Here is a 25,625-nt window from a genome sequence, read left to right on the forward strand (position 1 = left end):
GGGTGGAAGAGAAAGACTCTTCTGGCTGCCAAAAATTTGTTTATGCAGAATACTAATTTAAATTATTTAAATAAATTTAATTATGTTGGGTTCTGTTCATCTTAAAAGTTGGATATTTTATTATATTATTGCTATTTAACTAATTGCAACAAATATCTGCCTATTATCTTCTGCTTTCTATCCTCTGTACTATATATTCAGGTGGTGCAAAGTGAGTAAGTAAATTCTTGACATAAAAATAAAATATATATACAGAATCCCTTATATTTGAGGTTTAATTCTAGAGTTTTTTCATAGCATATTATGGAGGAGCACATAAGCACTTGTTCATGATCTGTAGAGACAGCCTCCAGACCATTGTGTGCAAAATTAACCCCTAAATATTTTGTAACATTGAATTAAATTCAAGTATATTGAATTTTATATGGACATGTGAATGAAAAATATAAATGAAAAATTATACTACTCGTTCTTCAGACTGCAAATGCATTCTTCATGCTTATGCATTAAAGTCAATGAAATTTGCTTTTATATTGTGTGGTATGAGAGCCCCTGTACAATACTCTAGTTACCACAGGAAAGCTTTGCTGTGCTTTGATCCTCCTACCTCCTGCCAATCTGAAAGTGAAGAAAGGGTCTAAGTTTCACAACCTCTATACAAATCATTTCAGAACATTTTATAATGTCCTATTCTTCTTAACTGAAAATCCCATTAGCAAATGTGAACCCTTTGTTTTCCTCCTACATCTTTGTTTGTTTAAAAACAGTAGTACTATGGGTTTAGGATAGAAGAAAAGTAAGTGGTGAAGAGACCACATAATTAATGCTTTTTGTTAGTGATGTGTAATTCTCACTGATTTATTTTTCTTCATCATAGCCACAATTTGAGAACTGGCTTTATTTGAAATATTAAGTTCATGAGGTGGGTATTATTACAAATTATATTTATAAGGATGTGATGTTTCAAAGATGTTCCAAGACTTTTCAGAGCTACAAAGCAAATAAATGGCAGAGTCAAGACATAAAATAAGCATTTCAATGAAGGTGTGAAGTTTTAACTGTTCTGTACTGTCACATGTAAACTAAAACTAGAAACTTAATATTGATTCAAGAATGCAACTTAATAAAACTTTTATTCTGTATTGAAACCATGAAATCCTGTTGCATTTCTATAATTCAGCAGTAACAGGTTGATAATTGGCTTGAAACATTAGTTTAATTTGAAGAAAATGTTAGGAAATTCTTCCTATGATCTCGACCTTCACACTGAAACAAATTTTACTAGTTTAGAGCTACTTATAAATATTGAAGTGGTTATTTTTAACCAAATTAGTCATATGATGCTATCACTAAACTTTCAGTAAACAGGCTGGCATAAAACAGAAACAACAACAAAAATAAACATGTCAAAGAGCTGTTTCAAGTGGTCCTGAACTAAGAACCTACAGGGAAGAGAAAAATGAGAGAATTTATAGTCTTGCAAGCAGGAGGTCACTCTGGAAGTTATCACAGGTTCTCTGTGTATTCAATGATCATGTTGATCACAAAAAAAAAGGGAATAAGAGGGAAAAGATGGCAGCATACAAAGGAGTGGAAGTTAGTTCCCCCAGAGCAACTATTAAAAAAAAAAAAAACAGGTAGAACTGGTAAAAGATCTGGAATAGCTGCTGGGAGACAGTGGCTACTGTCCACACATCATGCAACAATCTGAATTGGGAGTAATGCCCAAGATCACAGCATAAAATCTGTAAGCAAAGGCTGCAGATCTGAGTTGAGAGCCCCCTCCCTCACAGCAGCCTAAACTGCAAAACCCCGTGGTGCTACAGAGCAGCACTCTCTGAGTTAATAGAGGGGCATATAGGAAAAAAATGTGTACCTACTACAAACTATATACTACAGTTAGTAGTATTTCAGTGTTCTTTCACAAAGAGTAACAAATGTACTATACCAATACTATGAATCAACAATGGAGGGGGGGTGGTTAGGAATATGGGAAGATTTGAATTTACTTTTTTTTTGTTTTTGTTTTGTTTTGTTTTGTTTTTGTCTTTGTTTCTTTTCTGGAGTAATGAAAATGTTCTAAAGATTGAACAAAAATTAATTGTGGCGATGGATGCACAGCTGTATGATTGTGCCAGGGGCAACTGATTGTACAATTTGGGTCATTGTATAATTGTATGGTATGTGAGCAATCTCAATTAAAAAAAGGGGGGGGGATAAGAAAACCAGAATATGAAGTATGTGGGCATGATTAATGTTCCTTTAGAGAAGTTGAGGGTAGAAGGCTAAGCTGGTCTGCAAATGTCTATTTAAAAGTTTCAACTCATCAAGGAAATAGTTTAAGCAAGTCCATGAGAATATGTGCTATTCACCGGGGTTTGTTAAGAATTTAGCTTAGGGGCCTGTAAGTATTGGGGTTTCAAAAACAGGTTAAAATTTCACAAATTATACTGACAGTTATGAAGAGGAGAATTAACAAGGCATTAGCTGTGAATCAACATGCATTAATTATTCAGATTACCAACAATGCACACATTTGCTCATATGCATAAAACAATCTTTTTATGTCTCAGCTTATTCCCATTTTGAATGATGTTCAACTTGTATGGTAAAGCATAATATCTTACACAACAGAAGACTCAACACATTTCATCTTATTCAAATTCACAATGTTATTAAGCACTGATTCCTACAAATAACATCTACTTTCATAGGTTGAAAGGAAACATACTTGCAGTCATTATTCCTATTTTCTAGACCTGTGAATATTCATTGTGGTATAATTAATGAATGTATTAATCCATCAACATATCAATCCATAACTTTCTCAGGTAAGATCATCACTCTTGGCTTCTTTTTTGTCTCCAAACATGTAAAATGCATATTGATATTAATAAATTGTTATAATTAAAAAAATCAAATAGTACAAATGAAAGCATGTTATGTAGAAATATAATTAATGTCAACTAACTTCTCAGAGGATTGGATTTTAAGAATTTTTATAATATCCCCAGAGAACTTAACTGTGAACTATTTTAATAACATTAAATTAATATTATCAGACATATTCTTCAAGTATATTTTCTCAGTATTTCAATTATGTCATTTTTGCATCTAAGCTGATATTAGTTAAATAACACATTGAATTTACTTAAAGATTTTATAGTATATGGTGGAGATATGAGTTACTCAAGTTAAGTCAATTTTAAGTGGTATGAAATCTTTTATCAAAAGCATTGACTGAAGTGTTAACACAAGCCAGAAACATAAGCTTTATACATGAGAACATCAAGGGCAGTTTTATTTTTCAAATATAATGTAGGATTCCTCTTACTTACTTGTCAGAATTATGATAGTTACTGTCACAACTTTCATCCCAAGGGAAATTTTCCCTCCCTTTCCTTTGGCTGTGGTATCTCTACAGACCCCTCTGGGACAGACAGAAATGGGCACAAACCCAGACATATGCCAGCTTCATGGGGAGCCATGAACAATGACTGCAGCAATAACTGGGGATCCCATGACCAACAAAGACATTCTACCTACAATAGACAAATTCCTCCCACGCTTGGAGGTTTTCATTCCCTCGCATCTGCTGAGGATCCTCCTGCCAACACAAACAGGAATGACAGTGACCATGGTAGGAAGGGCCATGCCAGCCATGAGGGAAACCCCCACTGGAGCACCAATCAACATCTCCAGTGGCAAAAGAATCTTCTTCTTCTGGCTCCCAGGCTTCTTGCCTTAGAAAGGGCAGCCACTGGGACTAGGTAACGCAATTCTGAGATCTCTTTCAGACAAAGCCAGCCGCATCCACAGCCACATTCTGCAGAGGCCATGTGAGTACAGCTTCTGTCATTCATTGTGGTGATGTCAGCATTGCATCCTGGTCAGGCTTGATGTCATCTGGTTCAGAATCTTGCCCCTATCTGAGGCCTTAATGGTGCATGGCCCTTACCTGCACCATTTATCAAAAAATTTAAAAAAACAATAAAAAATATTTCAAACAAAACAAAACAAATAAGATAAACACATGACCTAAAATAACTACATTGCTTCCAACATGTTCCCACAAGACCCCCCAGAAAATTAACAAACCATAGCCATTCCTGAGCATTCCCTGAACATTAAGATTACTCTCCATAACCTATCTGTTCTTATTATTGTTTCCCCTTCAATAGTTGAAGTCTATCTCTAGGTCCCCTATATTCTACAACATAAAACATTTATTTTACATTTTTCACAGAGTTCTCATTAGTGGTAACATACACTATCTCTCTTTTTGTGCCTGGCTTATTTCACTCAGCATTTTATCTTCAAGGTTCATCCATGGTGTCATGTTTCATGCTTTAATCATTGTTATCTTTTCTTCTACTTGGTTTAGGATTAGTTTCCTGTTCATTTTCTAGCTTCTTCAGTTGTTCCATTAGTTCTTTGGTTTTAGCTCTTTTTTCCTTTTTAATGTATGCATTTAGAGCTACATATTTAAGCAATACATTGATGGTTCATATTTTTTTTACACCATTCTGCCAATTTGTATCTTTTAATTGGGGAGTTTAGTCCATTCACCTTTAATGTTATTAGTGAAGGCAGTTCTTGAATCAGCCATCATATCCTTGGGTTATTTGTCAGATATATTTTCCCTCTCTATTCCCTTTAATGTACCCTTATTAAAATTCTTTAGTTCTGTGCCTTTATCCAGACCTCCCTCTCCTTTCTTTTTTCTTCTGCTGGAAGGGCTTTCTTTAGAATTTCTTGTAGGGCAGGTCTCTCATTAGGAAATCCTCTCAGCATTTGTTTGCCTGTGACAATTTTAATCTCTCCCCCAAATTTGAAGGAGAGCTTGGCTGGATAAATAATAATTGGCTGACAATTTTTTCCTTAGGAATTTTAAATATGTCGTACCACTGCTTTCTCACCTTCATGGTGGTTGCTGAGTAGGCACTAACTAGTCTTATATTGTTTACCTTGTATATGGTGAATTGCTTCTTTCTGCTTTCAGAAATTGCTCCTCTTCACCATGTGACTATCTGATCAGAATGTCCCAGAGTGGGTTTATTTGGATTTATTCAGTTTGGCATTCATTGGGCATCCATGATTTGTGTATTTATGTGATTTAGAATGGTTGGGAAGTTTTCCCAACAAGGACTTTGCATACCCTTCCTAGAACTTTACCCTTCTGTTCCCCTTCTGGAACACCTATGATTCTTATATTTGTGCAATTCATGTTGTCTATCATATCCCTGAGATCCATTTAAAATTTTCCATTTTTTTTCTCCATTTGTTCTTTTGTGATTTCACTCTCCAAAACATTTTCTTCAAGTGAGCTTATTTGTTCCTCTTCTTCAACTAATCTGATGCTATGTTTTCCACAATCTTTAATTAAATCAAGTTTCTTTTATTTCCATGAGATCTTCCTTTTTTAATTTACTCTTGTGAACATTTCTGTCATCTTTTAGGGTCTTCTTGATGTCCTTTATATCCTGAGCCATGGTATTGGTGTTTGTGATTACTTCTTTGATTAATTGCTCCAACTTCTGTGTCTCCTCTGGTTTTTAAGTTCAGGCATTTGAGTTATTCATACCTTCCAGTTTCTTCATATTTTCTCTTGTTTTTGGCCTCTTGGCATTTACTTATCTTGAAAGAGTTCTTTTAGTACATGCAGGCTTATGTAAACAATTGTCTGTAATTTGCCAGAGCTACAGCTTGGTTGAGTGTGCTATCCCTGACCAACCAGCAGATGGCACTTCCAAACCACCTTTTACCCTCAAGCCAATCCTACCCAACTTCATTTATGCAACAAGTGGGGTGCAAACCTTGTGGAAGTCCAATTGGTGCAATTTTCCATGTGCAGTGGGGACCACCAGCCCTTTGGGTGCACTCTGCAGTTTGGGGAGAAACATGGCTTTGAGACCCAGTACTCCCAGCCACGCCCAGGGCTGTGGCTGGAATGCCCTAGGGCTGCAACACATGTCAAACATGTCATCTCATATTTCCTACAGGCCCTCTTTGGGGTGGGTCCACAAGTCCCTGGGATTGGTGTAGGGATCCTGGCACTTCTGTGTGGCACCCCTGCCTGTAGCCTGTGCACTCTATGGGCTTCAGCAGAGAAGGGTGCACAATCTCAGGCCAGCAACATCCTACATGAAACTCTTGGCTGTGGTCCTGCAAAGTGGTGCCTCCCAGCCTGCTGCAAAGATATCTGTACAGGGTGCAGAAACAGCCCACTTCTGTGAAACTCTGCCTGCTACACAGTTCTTCCCAGGCTCGGGAGCTTTTAGCTTTGGCTGTGCAAAGGGCTATCATCCACACCAGATAGGGAGTTGGGTGCCTGGGGCATGGAAGGAACTCCCCACTGGGTTCCACTGTGGCTCTCTCTGCTGGCTCCCCAGCTGCTTTCCAGCTATTACACTAACCTGCCTCCAAACACTGTCTCTCATTTCTTCCCACCACAAGTCTCAGGCTTCCATTTCCCCAGGATCCTCAAATACTCACATGATTCTAAATGCAGCCCCTCAGTTTCTCCAAGAGCACAGTCACTATGGATGTAGAAGTCTTTGCCAAGCAGTTGAAACCTTGGAACTGCTATTCGGTCTTTTATCTAGTATTTTTCCTGGAGGAGAATTTTGCTCTTTATCTACTAATCTGCCATCTTTGATCCCCCACAACCCATTTTTAATGGAGGGAATGACCCCAATGCCTGATCAAGACTGGGAGAATTCCCATTCCCAGGCTTCTCAATACTCCATGACTTACAACCATATAATTCTTAAAGAGTGAATTTTAATTCCATTTTAAGGTACAAGACCAATAGTGGCAGTGTAAAGGAAAATGTCTCATCACCAGAAATTAATCCCAAGTTATCTATTTATATTCTATTCATTATTGCTATATGCATACTTGTTCAAAGTATATAATATTTACGACACATAATCTTGGTCTGTATATTCTTCAGTTAACAAAGTTCCCTGGTTTAACACTCATAATATTTATGTTTACAGTTCTATGAAAAAATAGAAGCTGACCAACATTATAGAATTTTCAGCTACAGCTTTCATATCATAATTATTTGCAAGTGTATTGGGAAAAACTTTGACTTCCTTCCCTACAACTCATTAAAAAATACTGCATTCAGCATTCCTGGATCACTTCACAATCCTAGTTTTATTTTTCAGGTAAAACTCTGAATTCATGGTTGAATTGTGTTGTAAAACATTGTTGTTAGATGTTTTTCCCTGTCTGATATTCCTGATGTGAACTCCAGCTGAACACTTCGTGATTTTATTTTAGGGTTGACATTTCCTCAATATGAGAAATTAAAACACTGATGAATAAATTCAAAGCCACCAAGGACTTTTCATTCATATATGTATATTTTCAGAGAGTATTTCATAAAATGTGAAACTTCACATATATTCCACACATTGCTGTGTAAGCAATGGATTTCACACATATCATCTTTGAATTATTGTTCCATTAATAATTATCTCCTAGAATTCTCCTTCAGTTTCCTCTCACTGATAATGTTTTTCCAAATATCCAGTATTTTGATTTTGCAGTTATTCCTACTCTGAACTATTCTTGTATGTGCCAAGGCTGGAGCTCAGCTGAAATCTATTATATGTAATTACAGAGTGTTTCTCCCAGGATAGTGTAATCATGTTATTTAAGGATAGATTGTAAATAAAGGCATTCAGGCACTGATTACATTGACAGGGATTTATACTCCTGTGTGGGTTTTGGTTTTTTTTAACTTTTTATAGTTGGTAGCTCTGTCTGAAAACCCTTCCACATGCCCAACATAGTAAATGAGTTCTATGATGTTCCTAATGGTAGAATTATGTCTAATAGTTTTCCCACATACATGGCAGACATGTTTTCTCCCAGTGTTAATTATCTTGTGTTTTCTGAGTGTCACTCTAACAGTGAAGCCTTCCCCGCAAAAAAAGCCGACATATGGTTTCTTCCCATGTGAGTTCTCCGAATTTGCCTAAGGGTACCACACTGGCTGAAGGATTACCTCATAAATGGCAGACATTTGCTTTGTCCCTATTGTGAGTTCTCCCATGTTGCCTAAGTCGACCACTTTTACTGAAGGATTTCCCACATACACTGCAGACAAATGGTATCTCCACAGTGTGAGTTCTCTCATGTTTCCTACGGCTACCAAACTGACTGAAGGATTTCCCACATACATTGCAGATGTATGGTTTCTCCCCAGTGTGAGTTCTCTCATGATTCCTAAGGCTACCACAATGACTGAATGATTTCCCACATAGTTGGCAGTTGTATGGTTTCTCCCCAGTGTGAATTCTTGCATGTCGTCTGAGAGCAGTACGATGAGTGAAGCCTTTCCCACATAGATGGCATACATATGGTTTCTCCCCAGTGTGAGTTCTCTCATGTCCCCTAAGGTGACCACGTTGACTGAAGGACTTCCCACATAGATGGCAGGCATACGGTGTCTCTCCAGTGTGAGTTCTCTTATGATTACTAAGGCTACCACATTGACTGAAGGATTTCCCACATGTGTTGCAGACATATGGTTTCTCCCCAGTGTGAGTTCTCTTATGATCCCTAAGGTTACACCAATGATTGAAGGATTTTCCACATACATGGCAGATGTATGGTTTCTCCCCAGTGTGAGTTCTCACATGTGGTCTGAGGGCAGTTCTACGAGTGAAGTCTTTCCCACAAAAAGGGCAGACATATGGTTTCTCCCCTGTGTGAGATTTCTCATGTTGCCTAAGGTTAACACGGTAGTTATAGGATTTCCCACACAGATGGCAAATGTATGGTTTCTCCCCATTGTGAGTTCTCACATGTACTCTGAGCTTAAAGCTATCAGTAAAGATTTTCCCACATTGGTGGCAGACACAGGCTTTCTCCCCAGTGTGGCTTCTCTCATGTTCCTTAAGGTTACAACGTCGACTGAAGGATTTCCCACATAGATGGCAGACATATCGTTTCTCTCCAGTGCAAGTTCTCTCATGCTGTCTAAGGACAGAAATATTTCTGAAGGCTTTTCCACACAGATGACAGTCATATGAATTATTTCCTGCCCGAATTTGCTTATGTCTACTAAAGAATGACGTGAAATTGATAGTTTTTTGAAATTGTTCATTTAGATAGGGCTTTGTTTCCATGTCAGCCAATCTTGAGTGAATTAAATCTTTTCCCAGATCAATACTTCCAAAGGGATCTTCTCCAATGTTAGAAATCTGCTGCTATAAATGACAAGAAAAACTGTTAATGGTATGCCCACATATACTCATCAATTCAACTCTCTAGTCGAATAATTCATTGTGGATCCAGTAAAAATTCATCATGTTATTTACATGCAAATGATGGGCTACTTTCTTGTTTGCAGAGATTCTCTCTTTTTAGAATGTCAACTGCAGAGCCATCTAATTAATATTGAATACTTCAATATGTTTCAAAGAACAGGTATATTAACATGTTTAGGCCATTGTACTTTTATAAGACTTCAGGCTATGGTTTTTAGCTCAGGTTAGTTTTTCCCTTAATTGAAACTCTCCAAACAGACCATTGTTTACTTCCATATTTAATTATAGTCAGATGATTGTGCTGAACTCCTAGACTATTCAATCCCAGCTATTTATTTGGAAGACCACTGATCACACTTATGAGCTTACCTTTGACTCGATGGTATATCTGTCCTTATTGCAGATACATGGTATAATTATTTCTTCTTTTCTGTGGTCACTTTGTCTGCCTGAAATAATTTTAAAAACATTACATAGTAGCATTAGCCACCTGAAATATTAATACACTTCCAAGACTAAAGTGACTATGTTTCAAATATTGTAATTTAAATGGGAAAGAACCTAAAATTAAGGTGCATTCCAGAACATTGCAAAACTTTTTATGGAAATAGAGAACTAAAATATTTTCAGTATTAAAGTTAGGGAAAATAATAAGATGGCATGGTGGGTGGTAAAAGAGAATTCCTCATACAGAAGGACAGGAAAAGGGCCACTATGTGTAAGATTGACTCCTATAAGGACATAAATATCTCTTTCCCTAAGCCAAAGACAATCATAGATGGATTCTTAACTAGAGATTGATACATGTACAGAATCACTGCACAATTTGTGGAGTTTTCCCCCAAAGTCATAGCCTACATTTGAGGGAATATCACTCAATTAAGGAAATCTTCAGTTGATGTTTCTAAAGACCTTCTCATTCATTGACCAGGCCGCTCCTCTTATTGAAGCACAGTGCCCAAGAACTCACCTGTACTCTGTCCTTGGAGAAATCCTAATCCTTCTCTCCACAGTTCCTCTCCTTGTTCCAACTGGGAAATCACTTCTGATTTACAGAGCTGATACCCTATTATGAGAAACAGAAGCATAGATTTTGAGTTCTATGTTGATACACATTCATGGTCATCAAATCTAGGGAATAACAACTAGGAACAATAAGGAAAACTGTGAAAAGCAGCACAAGGGAGTGTAATTTAAACACTGTATATTGATAATCCATTTGCAGAAATGGATGATCCTGACCCTCAAAGTCCTTATGTATATGTTGATGCCCATGCCTAAATTCACAGACAACAGTATCCTCAGCCTTTATATACAGGAACAATTATAACTTCAGAATAGTTGAAGAGTATTTTATAAAAGAATCCATTAAAATAGGCTCCACACAATCTATGTTCTATGTGGAAAAGAGCATGTCAATTATTTTTCTACAGTGTTCTGAAACTGCACCAGAGCCCCAGTAGGATAATAACTATTTAGAGAACATTGATTTTATCCATAGAAATAATATTCATTGAGTTCTCAAAGAGTTCTGAATTGTGGAAGTTGAGCCGCAAAAATGACATGAAATTTTAGTCAGGAATATCACAGGACACTGGTTTGACAAATAAGATGTAAGGAAAAACTAGAAGAGATAGTTTCTTACAAGTAGTCACAAGATTATAAAAGAATCAGAGCAGAAATCAGAGTGGAATATGGAGAAGTTGTCAAGATACTTGAATTAATTGATGAAAGATTAGATGGATGGAAGGATGGATGGATGGATGGATGGATGGACAGATGTATATATGACAGAGAAAATTTTAAGAAACTCACCCAATGACACCAGATGATGGATACTCTCCAGCATAACATCTCTGAACAGGTTTCTCTGTGTTGTGTCCATCAAGGCCCACTCTTCTGCATCAAAATCTATCGCTACATCATTGAAGGTCACCGATTCCTAAAACATCATAGGCAACTGAGTTCATACAAGGCTATTCCTACCAATATCCATAGTACATTGGTTGAAATGATGGCACTGAGGAAGGGAAAGCGTTGTGTGTATAAAAAGACAAAATTGTGTTAGGAATTCCAGTCACATCATTCTTACTGTTAACCTGGCATCTATCTTTCAGATACACTCACAGAGACATACAAACTCAGCATACAAACAAGTTCACCAGAAGGCAATACTGCATAACATATCATGTGATGTAACCTGAAAATTGCCCACAAACTGACAACAATGATTATCAAATTTGCTCATGACAATCCATAAGTAAATCTCCATCAATTTCAAATAAATACACAGACTCATCATTAGGGAAGCATTATTCATGATCTTCCACTTTTTAACATAATGATTATTGAATTATTCCCATCCATCCTATAAAAATATTTTTGCATTCTGCCTTAGCATCCATCTTGCAGGAAGCCGTTTGCATTAACACTGACCTATGGCCTAATTAACAACTTTCTATCCCTCCAGTCTAAACTCACCAGCATTCAAACCGACCTCTTTGGTCACCACCCACATCACTGACATGCATCACCCAGAACCCTCAGGTGGTCCCAAATGCTACGGTAACCATCCCTACAAACCTGGGACCCTGAGTGTCCTTCCCCTTTCATAGGTATTTGCTTTAAACTAACCAATTTCTAACACCTGTGGAAAATCTACTAACTTACTCCCTTATGCCACATTAAAAGCATAAACCCATTGATCCTTTTTGCTCTGCTTTTTTGCTGCCTAAACACAAAGAGGGCTGTTCACACTCCACACTGACTCCACATGGCAACCCTGTCTCCCCAGGTTCTTGGAGTAATAAATTACATTTTTCATGTAATATTGTCTCCTTACCCCATTTTGTGACATCTCACCTCCACCTGGACACAAATTTGAAATTCAACTTAACCAATTTGAGGCAGCTGCAATGATCTCAGTTTCCTTGTCTATGAAATGGTTTAACAAAATGTTACAAGTTAGACTGATGATTCCTATCTAACCAACACTTGTTAAGTGCAAGTGATAAATCTATGATTCAATAAAATGGTGGACAGACTCAAAGCAATGTATGTATTTCTGTAGAAGTCTACAAACTTTAAACAGAACTTGGGGACAGTAGGTTCTTCCTCTTTCAACTCCACAAAACTCAGGTGTTTATTATGATATGAGGGTAGGATGTGCAGTAGCAGAAACCATGGCCCCCTGTGGCTGGTATACTAAAGTACAGTCCTAGGCTGACTCTTCATCTGGTAGAAGGCCACCCATACTCAATATTCTCCTACACCTCCAAATGCAGTTTTCATTGTGTCTCTTGTATATTCATCTTGACTCTGTTCAAGGATAAATAGACTCTTCATTGGTTCTGGTCTCTCTTTCTCAGCAGATCTTCAAGTATTTTCAGTGGTCCTAAAATTTTACTGTCCTTACAATGTTCCTCCTGTGTGCACAGCTTAAAGTAAGGAAACAATATTCCCTACTCATTGCTTCAACTTGCCAAGTTGTACAAATGCTGTTAACATGCAAGACAATGTTTAACTGGGGACAAGACGGTAATGAGAATTTCTTTTCCAAGTGTGAAAATATATTCTATCAAAAGTATAAGACGTTTACTATTGGGTAATATAAATAATTTCCATTGCCTTTTGTGGTCTCTTTCTAATTCTCTCCTGAACACAGTATAGCAATGACCCTGCCACTCATAACACTAGACTGATTGAACTCACCTGATGAGCCATATGCCTCCCTATTGGAGTGTTAGGTTGTGCAGTTACTCATCTCTATCCCCTGTGTTCACCACAATCCTAAGCACATTACTACCACTAACACAGTGAATGAGCGAATTACCTCCCAACTGAGATCACAGGCTCCATGAGGCAAATAAATCCTCTCACATCTCTTCTGTGAACACACAGCTTTAACAGAGGCTGGAACAAATTAGTGTAAATGGTAAACAGATTTCTAATTCACTTCTTGGACCACCATAATTATACCAGAGTCCTGGGTATACTTAAATGGATCTCAAATATGTGATTATTTCATGACTGTACTTAGCATCTGCCAGGCCAGTAGGAGGGCTAGGCATATTTTTGAATACAGTTTTATTTCAGTAGAAATAGTAATTCCCTTCTCACCAGTGTTTGCATTGTCGATAGTTCTGCTACCAACCGTCTTCCTCTGGTTTTTCACTCTCAGTCTCAGCAATAAGCATCCAATGCTGAGGATGGAGAAAGAAGACATGAGACTCAAAACTTGTCCACATTTTCCAGACCCACTTGTCACATATTCCCAAATCTTCAGCTGGAAATAACTACCCCCCAGTCTAACCAGCAGAAACCTGTAGTGTACTCTAAGAGAAACAGGGGAAGGCCATGGCTCATGTTGCTAATAATGAAAATGTGAATACAGGTATCTTAAAGATAAGAACATGAAAATCAAGTTTCATGTACTAATTGTCCCTTGGTGGTCAGAGTTTTTCAATCCCCCTATGACTCAAGAATAGGTATCTCTACTCATACCACATGAGATTTTGGTCTTCTGCTGCAGGAAAATATTGTGGAAATTCCCCCCGTATTCTTTGGTTATGCAGCACCATTGCTGCTCCACATCTACCTGCCCTCTGAACACTCATTCCCTGCCTCCCTGCCCTATCCTGCCCCTGCCCTTCTTTATGAAATTGCGCTAAATCATCTTGGTTCAACTCCTTTGGATTTCTGGAAAGAACACTGCCTCAAACCCCTCAAAACTGACTTTCAGATCTTTCCCTAACGGATCTGGATATTTATTATGCAACTTCAAAATTAATTCATGATGGGGTTAATCAATTGAACTAACTTCATTTGGCAAGATCAATGATGTCCATCCTCCAAATCAAGAACTCAAAATCCCCTGTGTAGGAAAGTAACAGGGGTACATGTTCATAAGTTTTCTGTCTTGTTCTACAATACTCAAGGCAAGAAGGGTCAGAAACCATGGATTGAAGGGGTTTGTGAGGCTTTCTAGTTGCTTCATCTGATAATTTAGTAAAGGAGTTGTTGTAGACCGGTCCCATACTAATCTTCATTTGTAGGAATTTGCATGCATTTATCTATCTCTCTATGTCTACGTGTTGTAGGTATGTGTGTGCGTGTTTGTGCATCTGTGTGAAAGCATTAATCATGTATAACCAGTAAATTATCCCTAGAGCACTGTTAATTATTAAATATATTTCACAGACAATTGATGATAATTTGTCATAAGCAATAGTAGGTTTAACTCACCAAGTTGTATCTGAGGCCCAGAAATAAAGAGAAAATAAGGTGTATAATGTGTGACCCTGCCTGGTGATTAACTGTATTTGCTTATTTAATCCTCATGATAATCCTGCTGTTCATTGTTCTTTTTTTACCAAGTTAACAAATGACATGATCAGAGTTCTGAAAATTTTAGTATTATGCCAAAATTACATGACTAGAAAATGACACAGCTTGATTTAGAATTTTGCTCTGCCTGTCTGCCAAGCTTAAATTCTTGGAGTGTAACATATTAGTCAGATTTTTACCTGGAATATCACTTTCATATCAAATATCAGAAGTCCCACCCTGTGGCCACAACCTCCCCTCCTAGCTTTGCCACAAAATTACTACCCACAACCAGATTTTCCTTCTCCATGGGGACCTAAAATGTACTGACCCTCCTGATAAACATCATCACCTATCTCTCATTTTTACTGCCAAGTATTTTTTTCACATTTGTAATTTCAACAAACAATTACCAAGACCAACATTATGTCCCTATGATTATTTACCACATCTAACAATCTAACCCTCAATACTCAGTGACCCCAAATACCTGAAATTTTCCATGACTACATCTGGCACAGTACTGGAGTAAGATATTGATCCTGGTCTAAACATAGATTCACAAATTCTAGAAGCTTTCAAATATACCTGGTAACTGTATTCTGTCTTGCTAATTAATTCCTTCCTGCATACTACATGAATACTCCAAATCTTCTCCATGCCTTTTGAATCTCATGCACTCTATCATTTCTACACATTTTCAACAGATGAGATTAACTCCTCCTAAGCAGATGGATAATTTAATTTTCCAAATTATACTAAAATACCACAATATCTTCAAATATCCCTGAATGCATACACATTAGTTATCCCTTCTCTCCTACTAAATAGAAAAGTCATGTTACCTCTGGCTAAGTCCAATGTCTCCAACTGATTTCTGTCTCATGTTTCATTGTGAATTATATTACCAATTATAAATTAAATCTCCTTATCAGAAATCTCTCCCTCTCTTCACAATCCATCTCATCATTTAAATTCATTTTTGACTCTTCCACTTTGAAAAAAATTGAAGCAAATTTCCTCTGAATGTATTGTCTCCCAAGTTTTGCTCTCCATACCCTCCCCTTGATGAACTGAAAAAGCACCTACCCTGTCCTCATATGCACCTCACCCTTTGACTCACAAGGCTCAACCCTGCTATCCCCTTTCATAAAACTTGTCCCAGTGAATAATTCCTTACTTGGAACCAAAAACTGGACCACAATCTCCTTTTCAGAACTTTCTTTTTTTCCTTGCTTTCTCTGACATCACAGTCTCCTTGATTGTATTCAAACTACTCTAGACACTCCTTCCCCATGTCCACTACAAAGAACTCAAACAACACTGTTGCAACATCTTGAATGGGTCTGTTGACACATTTATTCAATTTCCTTAATTTCTTCCATTGCTATCTCTAAATTGAAACTGATAAAACACTTGTCTGGATACTATTGCTGAGTTACCATGGATTTTGCTTAATTATGTGTACCTAAAATGAAATATAGTGCAAAACACTCTTCTATACCCAAAATGTAAATATTACTCCTCCCCCAATCTCAAATTGGGATTTGATCTCTTATATGAGAGATCATATAAGGATTGATCTCTTATATGACCTCTTGAAAAAATGAAGTATAATTAAACATTGTTATTATCTCTACTGAGGAGTATTCTCATGCTTCATTTCCAGTCCAGTCCACAAACATATCTTCTCATTCCATACTCATTTTCTTTCAATCACATTTCAAATGTCAGTCTTTCAGAGATACCTTCACTGAATCCAACAAACTTAGTCTTTTGTTTCCACTATTCAATTGAGCTCCTATTATTCAGAAAACTCACGCAATATGCCATTATAGATCTAACTATCTATCTTTCTATCTATCCCTCTATCCAACTATCTATTTATGTTCTCTCTCAAAACTGGTCTAAATGCAGAAAAATCAACCTCTGGTAAGATCAGGCAAGGTTCCCTTCAAACAATAACTTACACATTTTAAATACCGAGAAATATCATGTTATAACCTTCTAACATACCCTCAGAATATCTGCCCCCAAATGCCTAAGTCAGATTAAACAATTACATTCTGATTAAATTTTGATTTATGAAAAAGGGAGGGCTGTCCCTCCTGGTAAAAATTATCCCCAACACTCACAAGAACTCAAATAAATTGGGAAACAAAATGAAGCAACCTCCATTGAGCATGCTTCCTCTACACTTTGGAGCTCAGAGCTTCTTTTGTTCTCTAGCAAAAACACTGTTTTGAAGGGAAACCCTCTTTCTTTGGCACTGATAACTGCAGGAGACCTAGAATCTTTAGAACACTCCTTGATTAAGTGGAATGTGAATCATGAGAAATCTAATTAAGTTATGCCTATTTTATCAAATATTTACCCTCTAATTAGGTAAATTGCATAGACGCAATAAGGAAAAACAGATTATGTCCTTTAATTATACCATTCTTTTTATGTCCCAAAGGCAACCTTTATATGTTTTCTCAGCAGACTCTCTGTTTTGTGGGTTTTGGTTGTTTTGAGCAGTAATATAACCAATCTACAGGAAGATAATACTTCGTTTTTGTTTTTTTTTTTTACTTTTTAGAGAACTTGCAATCTACCAACTTTCTCTCAGGCTGTGGGCATCCATGTGACACTATATAAAGTGAAATAATTTTGTGGAAATTTATATTCAAGGAATAAGTATATTACTCCATTCTAGAATGTACATATTTTTGTACCAAGAAAAAGAAAGAACATTCAGCATAGTTCTCTTCTAGTCAGGTTAAGCTAAATTCCTAAGGACTGGAAAGCCAACAAGCTTCAAAATATTAGGAATTTTTGGAGTAAATGAGGTCTTCATTATTGATTTTCCTATAAGTGAGATGTGATTTAAAAAATTAACAAAATTACACAACAGAAAATTAGGATATGTCTTTAGATATAAAGAATATACCATTTCTTAAGAAAAAATCTAACAACAAATTTTCCTTTTAGTCTCTGGCATTTAATAGAGAAAGGAATAAGTTGCCATTTTTAAAATGCATTCTCCTGAAATTAAAACAAAGTAGTATGATTATTTTACTAACAAGGATTTTACATCATCAAATATTAAATTCTTATGGTTCTCTTACATGTTCCTATGTTTCCATTGCCTAGTTATGACAAAATGCTTGAGGCAAGTGTTGGTCCCCTTTTACCATAAATAAATATATGATAATGCATAAACAAATATAAGTTTGAGGTCAAATCTGGGAACAGAGACAAAGTAAAGAGAGAAATAATAGTATGTGAAATTTAAGTAGTACAATTTGAAGATTCTGAAGTACTGCCTTCAGGAAAAACATGTCTGAAAATTGATAGGATTTATGAAATGGGAATGAGTGAGGCTGGTTCATGTATAATTAAATGGAGAAGTCATCAGAAACCCAAACTGTAGGAGTCATCGAGGTCAACAAAATTCTGAAGTGGGTTCCCCAGGAAAGCAGCACTTTACTCTTCTCCTGAATTCCTGTACTGTTCAGCTTTTTCTCTGGTGATGTCACCTCTATTGTATCATCCTTTAATATAGGGAAAAAAGCTCATAAACCTAATCAGTGCTACATTAGACAGGACATGCCCTGTTTACATAGATAATAAATCTATTCAAGGCTTTATTGTGTGGGACACACCTTGTTCACATTGATTGGACTCATCAATTAAAAATGTAAAAACAATAAAATGCTAAAACACATTTCCTTTTTTCATTAAATACATATTTTTGACTGAATTCTTTGTACGAGGAAATTTCTGGATCCTGAGATAGAGCAGAGACTAAGACATGCTTGATCACTATAGAAAAAAAACCTGGAATTCTCTAGAGGAAGGGGGCAATTAAAAATAAAATGCATATTATAGTCTTACTGTTGACCACAGACTCCATTTTGCTTTGATTATATTTTTCCTCAATACCATCCCCTTTCCATCACTCTGCATAGTTGACATTCATTTGTTCTCCCACATGAAAGAACATTTTTATATTTGTATATTTAGTCAAAATCATTCACCACTCCAGCTTTTGCTAAGTTAAACAGTTCCAGTCTTTATCTTCTATCTTTACCTCACAAGTCATACATGCCCCTAGCACACCTCTTTCAAGTTTCCTCATGGACATATTTTTTCAGTATATGTAAAATATTTTGCTATCATCACACAGTATTATGCTATCTACTTCTGGATCCATACAGTTCAATCATGCTGAACATTCTGTAGTCCTTCAGCATCTAATGCACAAACTCTACCCTCTTTCTATCTCTTGACAGCCTGTATTATGAGCTTTAACATTCAAAGTTTGCTCATTAATATTAGTTCATATTAGTGAGACCATATAGTATTTGTCTTTTTGTTTATGGCTTAACTTCACTCAACATAATGTCCTCAAGGTTCATCCATGTTATTATATGTTCAGTGTCTTTGTTCTTATAGCTGCATAATATTCCATTGTGTGTATATACCACCTTTTGTTTATCCACTTGTCTGTTAATGGACATTTGGTCTGTTTCCATCTCTTGGCTATTGTGAATAATGCCATGATAAACATTGGTTTACAAATTTCCACTTGTGTCTTAACTTTCAGTTCCTCTGAGTATATACCTAGTAATAGAATAGCTAGGTCAAATGGCAACCAATAGTTAGCTTCCTGAGGAACCACCACACTGTCTTCCAGGGTGGCTGCACCATTCTACATTCCCAACAGTGAATCAGTGTCCCTCATTCTCCACATCCTCTCCAACACTTGTAATTTTCTGATTTTTGGATAATGGCCATTCTGGTAAGTGTGAGATGATATCTCATTGTGGTTTTGCTTTGCATTTCCCTAACAGCCAGTGAAGTTGAGCAATTTTTCAAGTTTCTGAGTCATTTTTATTTCCTTTTCAGAAAAGGCTCTGTTCATGTCTCTTGCTCATTTTTTAATTGGGTTGTTGATCTTTCTGTTGAGTTGTAGGATCACTTTATATATTCATGATATTAAACTCTTATCTGATATGTGGTTTCCAAATATCATTACCCATTGTGTGGGCTGCCTTTTTACTTTTCTGACAAAGACCTTTGATGTACAGAAGTGTTTAATTTTGAGGAGATCCCATTTGTCTATCTGTTCTTTGGTTGCTTGTGCTTTGGGTGTAAGGTCTAGGAAACCACCTCCCATCACAAGATCTTTAAGATACTGCCCTACATTTTCTTCTAAGAGTCTTGTGGTATTAGCACAATGTTTAGGTCCTTGATCCATTGTTAATTTTTGGATAAGGTGTGAGATAGGAGTCCTCTTTCATTCTTTTGGAAATAGATATTGTGCCAGTTTGAATGTATTATATCCCCCAGAAAAATCCATATTCTTTGATGCAATCTTGTGGGGCAGACATTTTAGTGCTGATTAGATTGGACTTCTTTGATTGTTTCCATGGAGATGTGCCCCACCCAACTGTAGGTGATAACTCTGACGAGAAAATTTCCATGGAGGTGTGGCCCCACCCATTCAGCATAGGCCTTGATTACTGGAGCAATATATAAGCTGAGACAGAAGGAGTGAGCTTGCTACAGCCAAGAGGGACACTATGAAGAATGCCCAGGAGCTGAGAGGAGCTGTGGATGAGAGACAGTTTGAACACGGCTCTTGAAAGCAGACTTTTGCTCTGGAGAAGCTAAGAAAGGACAAACACCCCAAGAACAACTAAGAGTGACATTTTTGAGGAATGTCCTGGAAGAAAGCCATTTTGAAACCAGAACTTTGGAGCAGATGCCAGCCACATGCCTTCCCAGCTAACAGAGGTTTTCTGGACACCACTGGCCATCCTCCACTGAAGGTACCCAATTGCTAATGTGTTACCTTGGACACTTTATGGCCTTAAGACTATAACTACACAACCAAATAAACCCCCTTTTATAAAAGCCAATCCATCTCTGGTGTTTTGCATTCTGGCAGCATTAACAAATTAGAACACATATCCAGTTCTCCAAACTCCATTTATTGAAGAGGCTGCTCTATCCCAGTTGCTTTGGCTTCACTGCCTTATAAAAGATCAATTGTCCATAGATGAGAGGGTCTATTTCTGAACACTCAGTTTAATTCCATTGGTCAGTATACCTATCCTTATGCCAGTACCATGCTGTTCTGACCACTGCAGCTTTGTAATATGTTTCAAAGTCAGGTAGTGTGAGACCTCCCACTTCCTTCCTCATTCTCAAGATATTCTTGGCTATGCAGGGTACCTTGCCCTTCCAAATAAATTTGGTTATTGGTTTTTCTATTTCTGGAAAGTAAGTTGCTGGGATTTTAATTGGTATTGCATTCAATCTATAAATCAGTTTAGACAGAATTGACATCTTAATTATAATCTTTCAATCCATGAACACAGTATTTTCTTCCATTTTTTAAGTCCTGTAGAATTTCTTGTAGCAGTTTCTTGTAGTTTTCTTTGTATAGGTCTTTTGTGGACTTCAAGTTTATTCCTAAATACTTGATTCTGTTGGTTGCTATTGTAAATGTAATTTTTTTCTTGATTTCTTCCTCTTGTTGCACATTACTTGTGTATAAGAACACTACAGATTTTTTGCTTGTTGAGCTTGTAGCCTGCCACTTTGCTGTATTCATTTAGTTCTAATAGCTTGGCTGTAGATTATTCTGGATTTTCTACATATAGAATCATGTCATCTGCTAAGTGTGAAAGTTTTACTCCTTTCTCTCCATGAATATATGTGTTATGGGTATCCCAAAAGGAGAAGAGAGGGGACAAGGGGTAGAAAGAATAATAGAAGAAATACTGAAAATTTCCCAACTCTTATGAAAGACAGAAAATTACAGATTCAAGAAGGACAGTGTACCCCAAACAGAATAGATCACCATAGACTTACTCCAAGACACTTATTGAACAGATTGTCCAATGTCAAAGACAAACAGAGAATTCTGAAAGCAGCAAGAAAAAAGCAATTCATCACATACAAGGGAAGCTCAAGATGGCTATGTACTGATTTCTCTGCAGAAACCATAGAGGCAAGAAGACAGTGGTATGATATATTTAAGATACTGAAAGAGAAAAACTGCCAACCAAGAATTCTATAACCAGCAAAATTTGCTTCAAAAATGAGGAAGAGATTAAATATTTTCAGAAAAACAGACCCTGAGAGACTTTGTGAATAAGAGACCAGTGCTACAAGAAATACTAAAGGGAGTGCTACAGACTGACAGGAAAAGACAGGAGAGAAGAGGATAGAAATGAAGATTATCAGGAAGGGTAAAAGGAGACAGAGGAAAAAAAATAAAATATGACATAAAATCCAAAAGATAAAGTGGTAGAAGAAAGTAGTGCCCTTAAAGTAATAATACTAAATGTTAATGGATTAAGCTCTCCAATAAAAAGACATAGACTGGCAGAATAGATTTAAAAACAGGATCCATCTATATGCTGTTGACAAGAAACTCACTTCAGATACAAGGACAAAAATAAGCTGAAAATGAAAGGTTGGAAAAAGATATTTCATGCAAACAACAACCAGAAGAAAATGGGAGTAGCTATATTAATATCAGACAAATTTGACTTCAAAAGAAAAACAACTGAAAGAGACAGAAGGACACTAAATATTAATAAAGGGGTCAAGTCATCAAGAAAACATTACAATCATAACTTCATTCACCAAGTCAAAGTGCCCCAAAACACATGAGGCAAACACTGAGAACAATGAAAGAAGTAGATACCTCTATAATAAATAGTTGAGACTTTAATTAACCACTTTAATCAATGGATAGAACATCTAGACAGCAGTTCAAAAATGAAACAGAGATGTTGAATTGTATGACAAATGAACTAGACTTGACAGACATTTATAGAACATTATACCCCACAACAGCAGGATACACTTTTTTCTCAAGTGCTCATGGAACATTCTCTGAGATAGACCACATGTTGGGTCACAAAGCAAGTCTCAACATATTTAGAAAAATATTGATATTGTACAAAACACTTTCTTGGACCATAATAGAATGAAATTGGAAATAAATAACAGGCAGAAGGTCATAAAATTCACATATATATGGAGGCTAAACAACACACTCTTAGAAAACCAGTGGGTAAAGAAGAAATTACAAGAGAAACTAGGAAGTACTTTGAGGCAAATGAAAATGAAAATACAACATATCAAAACTTATGGGATGCAGCAAACAGGGTGCTGAGAGGGAAATTTATTGCCCTAAAAGCCTATATTAAAAGAAAAGAGAAAGAGCAAAAATTGAGGAATTAACTGTTCACCTGGAAGAACTAGAGAAAGAACAGCAAACTAACCCCAAAGCAAACAGAAAGACAGAAATAACAAAGATCAGAGCAGAAATAAAAGAAATTGAAAACAGGGAAACAATAGAGAGAATTAACAAAACCAGAAGTTGGTTCTTTGAGAAAATCAATAAAATTAATGAACCCCTAGATAAGCTAACAAAAAAAGTGAGTGAATGCAAATAAATGCAATCAGAAATGGGAAAGGAGACAAAACTAGTGACCCCACAGAAATAAAGGAAATAATGAGAAGATACTATGAGCAACTATATGCTCATAAACTAGACAACATAAATAAATGGTCAACTTCCTAGAAAAGCATAAACAACCAAGATTGACTAAAGAAGAAATAGACGACCTGAACAAACAAATCACAAGTGAAGAGACTGAGTCAGTTATCAAAAAGCTCCCAAAAAACAAAAGCCCAAAACCAGATGGATTCACACAAGTGAATTCTACCAAGCATTCAAGAAAGAAGTAGTACCAATCCTGTTCAAACTCTTCAAAAAAACTGAAGAGAAGAGAAAGCCACCTAACTCATTCTATGATGCCACCATTACTCTAATACAAAAATCAGACAAAGATACTACAAAAACATAAATTGTGCATTGATCCCTTTAATGAATCTAGATGCAAAAACACTCAACAAAATACTTGCAAATCAAATCCAGCAACACATTAAAAGAATTATACACCATGACCAGTTGGGATTTATTCCAGGTATGCAAGGCTGGTTCAACACAAGAAAATCATTTAATGTAATACACCACATTAATAAATAAAATAAAGTGGAAGAAACACATGATCATCTTGATAAATGAAGAAAAATCATTTGACAAAATTCAACATCCTTTCCTGATGGAAACACTTCAAAAGATAGGAATAGATTGGAACTTTTTCAATATGATAAAGGCAATATATGAAAAACCCACAGCTAATATACTCAATGGAGAAAGGCTGAAAGCTTTCCCTCTAAGATCAGGAACAAGACAGAGATGCCTTCTGTCACCATTGTTATTCAACATTGTACTGGAAGTCCTAGCTGGAGCAATTAAGGAAGAAAAAGAAATAAAAGGGATCCAAATTGGAGAGGAAGAATTAAAACTCAGTGTTTGCAGATGATATGACTCTATATGTAGAAAATCCAGAAAAATCTGCAGCAAATCTACTATAACTAGTCAATGATTACAGGAAAGTGGCAGGTCTCACACTACCTGACTTTGAAACATATTACAAAGCTACAGTGTTCAAAACAGCATGGTACTGCAATAAGGATAAATATACCAACCAATGGAATCAAACTGAGTGTTCAGAAATATACCCTCACATCTATGGACAACTGATCTTTCATAAGGCAGTCAAGCCAAAGCAACTGGGACAGAACAGACTCTTCAATAGACAGTGTTTGGAGAACTGGATATCCATTTCCAAAACAATGAAAGAGGACTCCTATCTCACAATTTATACACAAATTAATTCAAAATGGATCAAAGACCTAAACATTAGTGCTTAGACCATAAGACTCTTAGAAGAAAATGTAGGGCAATATCTTAAAGATCTTGTGATAGGAGGTGGTTTCCTAGACCTTACACCCAAAGCATGAGCACCCGAAGAACAAATAGACAAATGGGATCTCCTCAGAATTAAACACTTTTGTACATCAAAGGACCTTGTCAGAAAAGCAAAAATGCAGCCTATGAAATAGGAGACAATATTTGGAAACCACATATCTGTATTGTTTTTGTATCATTGTTGCAACTTTTTTATAAGTTTGAAAAAGTTTCAAAATAAAAAGTTAAAAAAAGAAATATACTCTTATGAACATTCATATATTTATCTCTTGTATTTGCACATGTGTTAGAATTTCTCTAGGGTATGTCTGGGTAAGAATTGCAGTTTCATGCACCTACTATTTCTACTAGATAATTCAATGTGTTCTCCACTGCAATTAAACTAATTTTACACACCCACCAGCCGAGTATGAGTTCCTGTTGCTCCACATCCTTGCCAGCACTTCAAAATGTCATACCTTTTAAAATATTTGCCAATGCTGTAAATGTAAAATGACATATATTGTGGTTCTAATATACTGACAGTATCTTTTTATAAGTTTATTAGACATTTAGATTTCCTTGTCTGTAAAATTCTTGTTAAATCTAACTATCTGTACAGGACTTCTATTTTCATATGTGGATATATTGTCAAAGATTTCTCATGTTCCATTGACTGCTTTGTCTGTCTGCAAGAGCTTCATTTGCACCTGTTGTTGCCTCTTCCTGGAAAGCTGGTCCTGCAGTTTTTAGCCTGGCTCTATCTTCCCTACATGTATGTTCTTGTGCAAAGGAGGCTTTTTAGATAATTTTAATCTAAACTATTTCTTAACCTCATATTACTTTTTATCTCCTATCTCCTTATTTATTCTTATATCCTTAACCACTATCTTATATTTATATTGACTTTTTTGCTTATTGCCTGTATCCTACACTAGAATGTGAAGCCATGAGAACTGAGACCTTGTCTATCTTTTTCATTGGTGCATCTTCAGTAACAATGAAATAATACTTGGAACATAGTAGGCATTTAATGAAAACGTTTTTAAGGAAGAGGCGGAGAAATTGATGTAAAATTTCTCTGTCATTTATGAAATGAGGAATCTTGAACAAGTTACTTAATAATTCTGAATGGTACCTTTAAATTGTCAGTATTCTTTCCTTCTTTAAGGCCTTAGAGATAA

The 25,625-nt window shown here is 36.4% G+C and overlaps 1 protein-coding gene across 6 annotated transcripts in view; it reads right to left on the bottom strand.

The window, feature by feature from the left end:
• Window positions 1-6,598: 6,598 nt before the first annotated feature.
• LOC119520248 (zinc finger protein 596-like) overlaps window positions 6,599-25,625 on the bottom strand; it is a 31,383-nt gene continuing 12,356 nt past the window's right edge. For 5 of the 6 annotated variants that reach the window (XM_037817947.1, XM_037817946.1, XM_037817945.1 and 2 more), the window contains 5 exons: window positions 13,407-13,489; window positions 11,103-11,229; window positions 10,258-10,353; window positions 9,657-9,736; window positions 6,599-9,227 (listed from right to left, as the gene is read on the bottom strand). In XM_037817947.1, the coding sequence (XP_037673875.1) occupies window positions 8,022-9,227; window positions 9,657-9,736; window positions 10,258-10,353; window positions 11,103-11,229; window positions 13,407-13,418 (1,521 nt within the window). In that variant the 5' untranslated portion in view covers window positions 13,419-13,489 and the 3' untranslated portion in view covers window positions 6,599-8,021. The remainder of the gene's footprint in view (window positions 9,228-9,656; window positions 9,737-10,257; window positions 10,354-11,102; window positions 11,230-13,406; window positions 13,490-25,625) is intronic. The other variant, XM_037817948.1, reaches the window with a different exon arrangement.

Source organism: Choloepus didactylus, chromosome 25 (assembly GCF_015220235.1).
Source record: "Choloepus didactylus isolate mChoDid1 chromosome 25, mChoDid1.pri, whole genome shotgun sequence".
Lineage (NCBI taxonomy): Eukaryota > Metazoa > Chordata > Mammalia > Pilosa > Megalonychidae > Choloepus > Choloepus didactylus.